This window comes from Dama dama, chromosome 20 (genome assembly GCF_033118175.1).
Source record: "Dama dama isolate Ldn47 chromosome 20, ASM3311817v1, whole genome shotgun sequence".
NCBI classification, from domain to species: Eukaryota; Metazoa; Chordata; class Mammalia; order Artiodactyla; family Cervidae; genus Dama; species Dama dama.
This window is the reverse complement of record NC_083700.1, coordinates 99648485-99660815: the sequence shown is the minus strand read 5'-3', so window position 1 is coordinate 99660815 and position 12331 is coordinate 99648485. Positions and strand designations below refer to the sequence as shown.

Genomic DNA, 12331 nt, shown 5'->3' with positions numbered 1-12331 from the left:
TTTCAGCTTCAGAATCAGTCCTTCCAATTAATATTCAGGACTGATTTCCTCTAGGATTGACTGGTCACTTCATGGCGAGTCTGTTTTCTGGAAGTGTCAGGCAGCGGTTCTGTAACCAAGCTAGATATGTCCTAGGTGGGTTGAGCGCCTTAAGAGGGCGCAGTGCGCGTTCTAAGATTTGGGGGTGGGGGATGGGCGAGCAGGAGAGAGGTCTAAGGGAGGAGGGTGAGCGAGGATCGGTTGCCTGGAGACGGCTTGGGACTCTGTTGCCTGGAGACAGCCTTTGGCCTGGCACCTGGTGAGCGTCTAGGGGGGAGGTGAGGGGGCGCTCTACTGACCGGACACAGCAGAGCCAAGGCCATGGCTGGACACCAGAAGGAGAAAGTGATCACAGATGAGGTCCACCAGAACCAGATCCTGCGGGAACTGTACCTCAAAGAGCTACGAACCCAGAAGCTCTACACGCAGTATCACGTGAATCCACTCCGCAAGGGTGAGGGGCGCTACCGGATGGAGGAAGGGAAAGAGGGCGCCCCGCGGGAAGGAGCCGACAGGGGTGAGGGGCAGGGGGTGTGGGGTGGAGCCCAGTAGGAGACGCCTCCTCTGACCTCACCGTTATTCTCAGCATTTCAGAACTATGACTTTGGGGTTGGGGAGGGGTCTCATTCCCCATCACATCAAACAGATATATTAAAATGCATCCACATCCTGATTAAGTAATATTTTATTGTAACAAATTTGAAAGGTTCTTTATAAATTTGCTTTTGCAATATTTTGCAGGGTTTTGTGTTTTGTTTTGATGTGTTTTGGTCTGTTGTTAATAAGTTAAAGGATTTCTTTCCACCTTCTTATATTGTCTGAAGACCTTCAGAAAATTCATGGGGTGCAGACTCAAGGCCCAGCATGCCCCCTGATTAAATGACTGCACCCCAGCTCTTCTCACTTTGCACATTCCTGGGCCAGTTTCATCTGGTCCTGTAACATCAGCTCCCTCTAAAGGGCACTGAGTCTCACATGGAGACCCAGACCCACGTTCACAACCACGTCCCAGCTCCCTTCCCCTGGTTCATCCCGCACCCCTCTCCCACCTGTGGCTGCTCCAGAAGATCTTGTTTTGAGCACAAGGCACCACAGCCATTCTCTCTCCCTATTTAGAAGCCTGGGAGTCATCCTCAGTCTCTCTCTCTCTCTCACTCCACACAGCTGAGAAACACCGTACTGTTTCTTCCTTAGCTTCTCTCACAGGACGGTCCTCACGTTCCTGCCTCAGTGGGAGACACCATCATGCAAGACTGCCAATCTTCACTTAGCTCGGCCCTCTCTCTATCTGGCCTCTGAAGCTTCAGCAGGGCCTTCCTCACTCCTGCCTGCATTGATCTGATGCTCTCCTAACTCTCTCCCTCCAGGCCCAACCCTCCAACCCTCCCCTACACCATGGCTCTGGCTGTGCTAAAGGGGATTCAATCATCCAGTCCCTCTGTAAAACCCTCAGAGGCCCCACAGCTTCTGAGCTGAGGTTTACCCTGATCAGAATGTAAGGCCCCTGTGGATCTGGTTCTGCTCCCCACCCAGCTTCATCCCAACTCCCCTGTACCCGCACCCTGTTCCTTTAATAAACATTTTAGTGTCTATTCTGCGGCGGCCACAGGCTGTTCTGTCCCACCATATCTGAATGCATAGATTTCCTAAATCACCATGCTATCTCCCACCTCTTCACTTTCTCTTCTTTCTGAATTCTCCTCCAGCCCTTATTGTTCGTCATTCAGTCGTGTCCAACTCTTTGCAACCCAACGGACTGTAGCACGCCAGGCTTCCCTGTCCTTCACCATCTACTGGAGCTTGCTCAAACTCATGTCCGTGGAGTCAGGGATGCCATCCAACAATCTTATCCTCTGTCATCCCCTTCTCCTGCCTTCAATCTTTCCCAACATCAGGGTCTTTTCCAATGCCCAGTCCTGGACCTGATTAACTGTAGTCCACTGCAGCCCAGCTGTGTAGAAGAAATGGATTGTCATTATTTTAAAATAAAATTTGCATATAGTTAAGGTATACCACGTGACATTTAAATATACATTTACACAGTGAAATAATTAGGACAGTCATTTACTTAAGCATAACCACCTCCACAGTGAAATAATTAGGACAGTAATTTACTTAAGCATAACCACCTCCTCACATACTTAACCTTTGGGGGTTGGGGGTGGGGGGTGAGAGTACAGAAAATGTATATCTTCATTTTGCTTATGACAACCTGGTTTTCCTCTGGAGCCCCCAACTACTAATTTCAAGAAAACCACTTAACATCCAATTCTGTTTAAACTTGGCCCATTTCAACAATTTTCATAATCCCTTCCAGCAGTGTCCAGGCTTCCTAGGAAAAATGCTTGGTCTCTCAGCTCACAATTGTTGGGCACATGATTTATATGATCCATTGGGATTAAGTGAGGAAATATTAGAATTTGTACCTGTGATTATACTTATGTATAAAGAAAGAAATGCTTTGTTAATATATGACAAAAGTGCATAGAGACTATATCAACATACACATGTGGAAGTGTTTATTTTTTTACTGGTAGGAGATAGGGATAAACACGTGGAGACCACTGGTTCCTTCTGGCCTCTGCTCACTTACTACCATCCACCTAGCTCCTTCCACCAGAATTACTCTACTTCTTGATATTTCTGTAACTCACCAAGCTCACTCTTGGATCTTCCCCGTGTATCTCACTCAGCAAGTTTATTCAGGACTCTGCTCTCCTGTCTGTCTTTAGAGACACATCACCCACACTGTGCCCCACCATCAACATGGGTTTATCCATATAATGTGCTTTATGTGGTTGTGCATCTTACTTATATTTGCCAGATATTATATACCTGTTTATTGAATGTCACCACAAGTAGAGAGAAAGCTCAGGGAGAAAAGGGACCTTCTGTCTTATTTGCAGCCCTACCTCCACTACATCAGTAATTATGAGCTGAATAGATGTCTGTGGATCCTCTACCTGGTACCACATGGCCTCCTGGGTATATATCACTATCTCTGGCTGCCTGATACATCTGCATCTCTACAGACCAGTCTGTCCAAGAGAACATTCCGAGATAATGAAAATGTTCTCTGTCTGTGCTGCCCTGAATGGCAGCCAGTAGCCATATGTGGCTGTTGATCACTTGAAATGTGGCTGTGGGACTGACTTTCAGTTGTATTAAATTTAAATTACTCAAATTCAAGTCACCACACATGGCTGGTGGCCATCATCAGGACAGTGCCTCTCAGACTGTAAGGTCCTTGAAGATCCTACACCCTAGCACCCAGCATAATATCTGACACTGGACAGACACTCATAAAATGCTAAATGGGTGTCCAGCATAGGGAGGGTCTTAGAAAGGCTGGGGAGAATTTTTTTTAACTTGAACCTATGATGCTGTTTTTCTCTAGTTCACACAATCGCCAGAAAGCCCATGTCTTGGCATGATAACCTGGAAGAACCTGCAGACGGTAAGTCCAGGATTTGAGAATGACATTGAGACAAAGACAGAGGGCAGCTGGCTGGGATAGTCTCAGGGTAGTGGTTCCTTAGGGCAGGCCTCAGTCCTCTGATCATCTGAAAGTTGAACTCATACTGACAACACTCACGAGAAACCAATATTTTCAAAACTGCCAGTTTATTAACTGTCAAGCCAAAAAACATGTTCCTCATGGCCCTGACATTCCATTTGTTCATCCATCCAATACTTAGCTGATAACAAGCACAGGTTCTGGAGTTCTACTGCTGCTGCTGCTGCTGCTAAGTCGCTTCAGTTGTGTCCGACTCTGCGCGACCCCATAGACTCACCCACCAGGCTCCCCCGTCCCTGGGATTCTCCAGGCAAGAACACTGGAGTGGGTTGCCATTTCCTTCTCCAATGTGTGAAAGTGAAAAGTGAAAGTGAAGTCGCTTGGTTCGGCCATTCATTAACTGTGTGACTTTGGGCAAGTTTTTTTTTTAACATTTCTGAACCTATCTCTTAGAGGTGTGAGAATTAAACAATGTATTGCAAGTGTTTAAAACAGTATCTGGGCCCCTGCGCTGCCCAGACTAGCAAACCATACAGTCAAGATGGCTAAAGGTGATCCTAAGAAATCAAAGGGCAAGATGACTGCTTATGCCTTCTTTGTGCAGATGTACAGAAAGGAACATAAGAAGAAAAACTCAGAGGTCCCTGACAATTTTGCTGAATTTTCCAAGAAATGCTCTGAGAGGTGGAAGACTGTGTCCGGGAAAGAGAAGTCTAAATTCAATGAAATGGCAAAGGCAGATAAATTGCCCCATTGGTAAATGAAGAATTACAGATCAGCTAAGGGAGGCAAGAACAGGAGGGACCCTAATGCCTCCAAGAGACCACCATCTGGATTTTTCCTATTCTGCTCTGAATTCTGCCCCAAGATCAAGTCTATAAACCCTGGCATCTCTATTGGAGACGTGGCAAGGAAGCTAGGCAAGATGTGGACTAACTTAAGTGACAGGGAGAAGCAGCCATACATCAACAAGGCAGCAGAGCTGAAGGAGAAGTATGAGAAGGATGTCGCAGACTATGTCTAAATGGAAGTTTGATGGCGCCAAAGGTCCTGATAAAGTTGCCCGGAAAAAGATGGAAGAGGAAGACAAAGAGGAGAAGGAAAAGGAGGAGGAGGATAAATTTAAAAAAAAAAACTATTGATCTGTCTCCTTGTGAATACCTTAGAGTAGGGAGCGCCGTGATTGACACACCTCTTATCCAAGACGTGTCTGTTGCCCTCATTAGGTTTAATTACCCAATTGGATCATGATCATATCATAGTCTCTCCAAGTGCTCTAGAGCATTGTCAGTGGTTTACAGGAAGTGGCCATGGGTGTCTGGAGCACCCAGAAACTGTATCAACGTTGTACATATTTCCAAACGTTTTTAAAACAAAAAGGCTCTCGTATTCTCCTCATTCTGTGCACTTTGCTGTTGGTGTGACAAGGCTTAAAGATGTTTCTGGCACTTTTTTTAAAAAATCTGTAAGGTGGTGTGTTAATTCTATGGTCATTGGCTAGAAATCCCGAGTTTTCAACTGTACATATCTATAGTTTGCAAAAGAACAAAGAAACCGAGGCACACTCTTGATGCTCCTTGCTTGGTGTGGAGGCTGTGGGGGCGATGCCTTGTGGAGGGGCCGTAGCTGAGGGCATGCACTGCGGGGCTGGACCTGTGAACACTGTGGTGGGCATCCATTTAGCTTCAGGTTGTCTTGTTTTTATATAGTGGCGTAGCATCCTGCTGCCATTCTAGCTGTGGAAAGAGGGGCAGGGGGCAGCTGGCATGAGAAGTGTTTTGGATCCTTTTTAGTTGAAGTGCAGTAGTTTTAAACTCTTTTTTTTTTTTAAACAAACCGTAGAACTCTTCATTGTCAGCAAAGCCAAGAGCCACAGCACCAGTGAAAGTTCAAGAACCTTCTATACTAAACATGATCTGCAACGTTCTTTTTTTTTTTTTGTATGTTTAGAATGCTGAAATGTTTTTGAAGTTAATTGAACAGTATTACATTAAAAAAAAAACAGTGTCTGGTACATGGTGATCGGAACATGTTATTAATATTATTTTCATTATTACCCTGTGATAGTCACTAGAATGGGGCTGGGAATCTCATACCATAGGCAAAGAGATAGACATGTAAATACCCAGGTAAACAGAGCAAGATTGGGATGGCAGCAGCATAGGAAATAGGTGCCCACCGCAGACAGTGAAGTTCTGGGAAGTCCTCCTGGAGAAGGTGAGGTGGAGTATGTTAGGTGTAGAAGAATGTGGAAGGACATTCTGGTTCCATGCAAGAGCACAGAAATGAGACACCAGCATGGCCTAAGAGCTGTGAGTAGTTTGGCATGGCTGTGATAATACGGGCGAGTGGGGCCACATTTAAGAATGAGGGAAGAAGAGACTTGATAGGAAGCCTAACTCTTCTGACAAGCTTTCCTCCTTCCCCTCTACCTTCTTAGGGTGGAGTTTGATAGAGGACGGATGTGTGATTTATGTAGGAGACAGGGTGGGAAGTGGGGGTGGGCAGGAGGAGTGAGGATTTCATAGCATCGTGGAGACAGACAAGTAAATAGACTAACAGAGAATAGAAAGTGAGATTGCCGTCTGCAGTGGGGACACCAGCCTGGCTAGAGCAAATGATAGCAGCTGGGGACTTGCAGCAATAAGGAAAATAACAGGTGGTAAGGAGTTCATTACCAGCCGCCTTGTATTCAGGATAAGCTCCGCCCAGTGCCAAGTCCTTTGCTTTTTAATTCCATTCTCGGACATCTTGCTGAGGTAGATATCTTCCCCCCATTTTGCAGATGAACAAAGTGAGGCCCAGAGAAGTTAAACCACCTGTCAAGCTAGTAGTAGAAGGGCCATGAATGTCTGACTACAAGCCAGCTTCTTCCCCTTGTCAGACTACCTCCCTCAAACTGAGACTGGATAGGCTAGATTGAAAATGAAATCTATTCAGTCCTTAAGGTGTGGAGTTAGAAACATACCTGGTGTTGACAGCCATGCTGTTTCAATCCAGAAGGATCTGGCCTCACTTCTTACAGTCCAGCTCCTCACTGTCTCTTCTGCAGCTTCATTGCCTGAACGTGCTCATGCCCCAGGGCCTTTGTTCTTGCCGCCTGTGATGTGCTCTCCTCCGCCTCTCTCAGGGCTAGCACTGGCAAGGCATCCAGAGAGGCCTCCCCGCGTCATCCTAAGCAGCCTGCCCTGTCTCCCCCTGCCCCCTGGCCTACTCTCTTCTTCACAGTGTTCATCACTGCCTGCCTCTCTGTAGTTTTTCTTTTTCTTTTTAACTTTCCATTTTATATTGGAGTATAACCAATTAATAATGCAATAGCTTCAGGAGCACAGCAGAGCAACTCAGCCATACACATACATGTATCCATTATCCCCCAAACTCCCCTCCCATCCAGGCTGTCACCTGACATTGAGCAGAGTTCCCTGTGCTATACAGTAGGTCCTTGTTGGTTACCCACTTTAAACACAGCAGTGAGTGCATGTCGGGTTTGTTTTTATACTTGTATATTGTGTCCCCTGACCCCTCACCCAGTCTACATTACCAGGAGACCAGGAACCATGTCTATCTCACTCTGCTCTGCCTCCAGGGCCCAAACAGTGCCTGGCACAGAGTTTGTTCTCAACAGATGTTTGCTGAGAGATGCGTGGAAGAACCAGATGCCTGTGTCTTGATGTCTAGGCAAGCCTCTGAGGCTGGTGCACTGCCTGTCAGGAGGATGTGCCAGAGTCAAGGGCACAGCATCTCTCGCTGGTCCCCAAACCTGACTTCTTTGTAACCCCTGCCTCATCTCCCAGCCAGGTTTCTAAATCTTATCCACCATGCTGCCCAGGGACCAAGAAAGAAATACCCAGAGACACAGACTGAAGGTCAAGAGATCGGATGGGATTCTGAGCCTTTGGTAAGTGGGTCTCCTTTACTTGGAAGGTCAGGGGTAATCCAGCGATGTTTAAGGAAACAGAGTATGGAGCCAGCTGCCTGGACTTGAACTCTGGCTACCACGTACTAGCTGTGTGACCCTGGGAAGTGACTAAGCTCTTTTGTGACTAAGCTTCCTCCTAGTACAATGGAGATAATCCAGCATGTCTCTCATAAAATTGTCCTGAGGATTAGACGAGACAGTGCTTAGAACACAGTGCCTGGTATTAAGTGAATACTGCTAAGTGTGGATTAGACAAAGCTTGCTGATGACAGACGGCCTGAGTTTGCTCTCCCAGGTGTTAGTAGAGTGGTCTCGGTCATGTCACCTACATCTCTAAATTCTGTCCCTTTCTCTGGAAAATGTGAATGCTAGTAACATATTTGTGTCATTGATTGGAAAAGCACCACTAAGTACAAGGAGCCTGGGAAATGCAGTCTTTAGCATATGATCTCCCTAAATGATACAGGGCTTCTGTTCCTAAGAAAGACACAGGATTTTGAATAGACTTGAAGAACTTGAAGAACTTCCTGTCGCACTTGTCTTTCAATTCTGATTATGTCGTCTTCATTTCACAATGAAGGGTTTAGCAAGAAAAAGCATCAGGGGCCACACATCAGGAGATTGGGACCTGAGTCAAGTCCAGGTCCCTACAAGACAAGGTCTTCCCACTTCCCCACAGGCTTCTTTCTGACATCTGCTGCCTCCTCTCTAGGTCAGCCCGCAACGTGATGACCGCAGGCTGAACCACTTCAGGGTCTACAATGACATCACTCTGTACAAGGCTAAAATGTGGAGCTTGGGAGAAGACGATCGCCACAAGTAGTATTCCCTCAGCACTGGCAATCCTTGTCATTAATGCCCGAAGTGTGTGCTGCCCAGGTAAATAAAGACAGTTTTAAGTCTTGGTCTGACTGTTTCTGTGTCCAGAGTCTCACATTTCTCCCTTCTGCCCAAGTTCACCAGTCCACCTCCATAATCATATAAGCCAGGGAGAGAATTCCAGTTAAAGATGGCAAACTAAGTGTATACAATATCTCCTCTGCCTTCTAGACCCCGATAAAGGACAATAAATTGATTTTTTAAAAGATAAATGAGAAACATTAGCAACCAAAAAAACTGAAGCCAATGCTTAGAAGATGGAAAGCTGGTGGAAGAGCGGGGAGGAAACCACAAAATGCGAGCTGAGTGGGACACCTCTGAGCACAGAGTCCTGTCCCCCCAGAACTCTGGAGAGGGGTCAGGATTCTGGACAGAATGGGTGTGAGGCAGGGAACTGAAGGAGGGAGGGAGTCTGCTGGGAGTCCCATCGCACACCCCAGCACCAGAGGCCTAACAGCTCCCATGCTGGAGGTTTACTCTCGGAGGAATGGGCAAAGGCCAGGGCTCAGAGACACTAAGGCATGGGCTAGAAGTAGGTGTGAGCCTGAAAACAATCAATGAACATCTGTGAAAGGAGGGATGAACCCCTCACCTACCAGGCTGCATTTTTACTCTGGGTTTGAAGCTAGAGGGCTCCTTTTTGGGAAAATGAGCCAGCTCTAAAGAACTGACCCCCAAAGACCGCCGCATGGTACCATTTGAAGGTTCTGGAAAGAAAGAACCAGGGACCATCCAGACAGCTGAACACACAGAGGTGCTGGGAGAGTCACTCACCCAAGGAAGGCATGGACATTCCATGCACCACACCTCACCTCTCCCCCGACACCTGCCCAATACCTTGCTCTCTGTGTATCTTCCATCTGGCTGTTCCTGACTTATACCTTGAAGAGTGAAGCCACATACTGCTGAGGTCACTCCTGCTTTTTGAAATTGCCAAGACTGAATGGAAGCTGCAATCCTGAGTGGCCTCAACCTGACGGACATTTTCATACAGTGATGGGCTAGATCAATTATTAGCGACTACATGGGGATCTAGAAGTGTGCCAGTATCTCATGACTGTTACAATGCATCTGCTGTAAGGAATCCATGGTCAAGAACCAGGGGGTGACCCGTGATATCATAGAAAGAGATTTGGTCTTTGTCATGGTTCCTGACACAGAACTCCTAAATCCTTTGTAATTTAAGTGATAGAGGTGGTAGGAGGGTCTTCTGTTCTAATGAGGTGAGTCTTGGCAGCTTCTTGATAGTTTCAGGATAGGGGGCTGCTCCCCAGGAAGACCAAACCTTGGTTAGAAACTTAAAACTTCCAGCCCCACCACCCAAACTCTGGGGAGGGAGGAGGAGCTCAAAATTGAATTAATCACTGATAGCCCATGATTTCATCAATAATGCCCACATGGTGAAATCTCCATAAAGCCCCTAGACTGCAGGGTTTAGGGAGCTTCCAGGTAGGTATACATTAAGGCACTGGTGGGGAGAAGGAGCAGTGATTTAACTATCAGAACTTGTGGCTTGAGTGTGCCTGGCACTTGGATGCACCAGGTCTTCCTTCAAGGTAGCGCAGATTGTTGCTCAGTTCCGTTCAGTCACTCAGTCGTGTCCGACTCTACGACCCCATAGACTGCAGCACGCCAGGCTTACCTGTTCATCACCAACTCCCAAAGCTTGCTCAAACTCATGTCCATCGAGTTGCTGATGCCATCCAACCATGTCATCCTCTGTCGCCCCCTTCTCCCGCCTTCAATCTTTCCCAGCATCAGGGTCTTTTCCAATGAGTCAGTTCTTTGCATCAGGTGGCCAAAAGATTGGAGATTCAGCTTCAGCATCAGCCCTTCCAATAAATATTCAGGATTGATTTCCTTTAGGATTGACTGGTTGGATCTCATTGCAGTCCAAGGGACTCTCAAGAGTCTTCTTCAATGACACAGTTCAAAAGCATCAATTCTTCGGCGCTCAGCTTTTTTTATAGTCCAACTCTCACATCCATACATGACTACTGGAAAAACCATAGCTTTGACTAGACGGGCCTTTGTCAGCAAAGTAATATCTCTGCTTTTTAATATGCTGTCTAGGTTGGTCATAGCTTTTCTTCCAAGAAGCAAGCGTCTTTTAATTTCATGGCTGCAGTCACCATCTGCAGTGATTCTTGAGCCCGAGAAAATAAAGTCACTGTTTCCATTGTTTCCCCTTCTATTTGCCATGAAGTGATGGGACCAGATGAAAGATGATGCTGTGAAAGTGCTGCACTCAATATGCCAGCAAATTTGGAAAATTCAGCAGTGGCCACAGGACTGGAAAAGGTCCGTTTTCATTCCAATCCCTAAGAAAGGCAATCCCAAAGAATGCTCAAACTACCGCAAAATTGCACTCATCTCACACGCTAGTAAAGTAATGCTCAAAATTCTCCAAGCCAGGTTTCAGCAATACGTGAACCGAGAACTTCCAGATGTTCAAGGTGGTCTTAGAAAAGGCAGAGGAACCAGAGATCAAATTGCCAACATCTGCTGGATCATCGAAAAAGCAAGGGAGTTCCAGAAAAACATCTATTTCTGCTTTATTGACTACGCAAAAGCCTTCGACTGTGTGGATCACAATAAACTGGAAAATTCTGAAAGAAATGGGAATACCAGACCACCTGACCTGCCTCTTGAGAAACCTGTATGCAGGTCAGGAAGCAACAGTTAGAACTGGACATGGAACAACAGACTGGTTGCAAATAGGAAAAGGAGTATGTCAAGGCTGTATATTGTCACCCTGCTTATTTAACTTATATGCAGAGTACATCATGAGAAACGCTGGGCTGGAAGAAGCACAGCTGGAATCAAGATTGCCGGGAGAAATGTCAATAACCTCAGACATGCAGATGACACCACCCTTATGGCAGAGAATGAAGAGGAACTAAAAAGCCTCTTGATGAAAGTGGAGAGCAAAAAAGTTGGCTTAAAGCTTAACATTCAGAAAACTAAGATCTTGACATCTGGTCCCATCACCTCATGGGAAATAGATGGGGAGACAGTGGAAACAGTGTAAGACTTCATTTTGGGGGGTTCCAAAATCACTGTGAATGGTGACTGCAGCCATGAAATTAAGACGCTTACTCCTTGGAAGGAAAGTAATGACCAACCTTGATAGCATATTAAAAAACAGAGACATTACTTTGCCAACAAAGGTCCGTCTGGTCAAGGCTATGGTTTATCCAGCAGTCATGTATGGATGTGAGAGTTGGACTGTGAAGAAAGCTGAGTGCCGAAAAATTGATGCTTTTGAGCTGTCGTGTTGGAGAAGACTATTGAGAGTCCCTTGGACTGCAAGGACATCCAACCATTCCATCCTAAGGGAGATCAGTCCTGGGTGTTGGAAAGACTGATGCTGAAGCTGAAACTCCAGTACTTTGGCCACCTCATGTGAAGAGTTGACTCACTGGAAAAGACCCTGATGCTGGGAGGGACTGGGGGCAGGAGGAGAAGGGGACAACAGAGGATAAGATGGCTGGATGGCATCACTGACTCGATGGGCATGAGTTTGAGTGAACTCTGGGAGTTGGTGATGGACAGGGAGGCCTGGTGTGCTGCGATTCATGGGGTCGCAAAGAGTTGGACACGACTAAGAGACTGAACTGAACTGAACTGAACTGATGGGACCAGATGCCATGATCTTAGTTTTCTGAATGTTGAGCTTTAACCCAACTTTTTCACTCTCCTCTTTCACTTTCATCAAGAGGCTCTTAGTTCCTCTTCACTTTCTGCCATAAGGGTGGTGTCATCTGCATATTTGAGGTTATTGATATTTCTCCCAGCAATGTTGATTCCAGTTTGTGCTTCATCCAGCCCAGCATTTCATATGATATACTATGCATATAAGTTAAATAAGCAGGGTGATAATATACAGCCTTGACATACTCCTTTCCCTGTTTGGAACCAGTCTATTGTTTCACGTCTGGTTATAACTGTTGCTTCTTGACCTGCATACAGATTCC

The 12331-nt window shown here is 46.2% G+C and overlaps 1 protein-coding gene and 1 pseudogene across 1 annotated transcript; both read left to right on the top strand.

Moving 5' to 3' along the window:
• Positions 1-360: 360 nt before the first annotated feature.
• CFAP144 (cilia and flagella associated protein 144) lies at positions 361-8298 on the top strand. Its single transcript, XM_061120061.1, has 4 exons — positions 361-493; positions 3437-3496; positions 7351-7454; positions 8188-8298. Exons 1-4 carry the CDS (start codon positions 361-363, stop codon positions 8296-8298), a joined length of 408 nt encoding a protein of 135 aa, XP_060976044.1.
• On the top strand, positions 4098-4698 carry LOC133041258 (high mobility group protein B3-like; annotated as a pseudogene).
• Positions 8299-12331: the final 4033 nt, after the last annotated feature.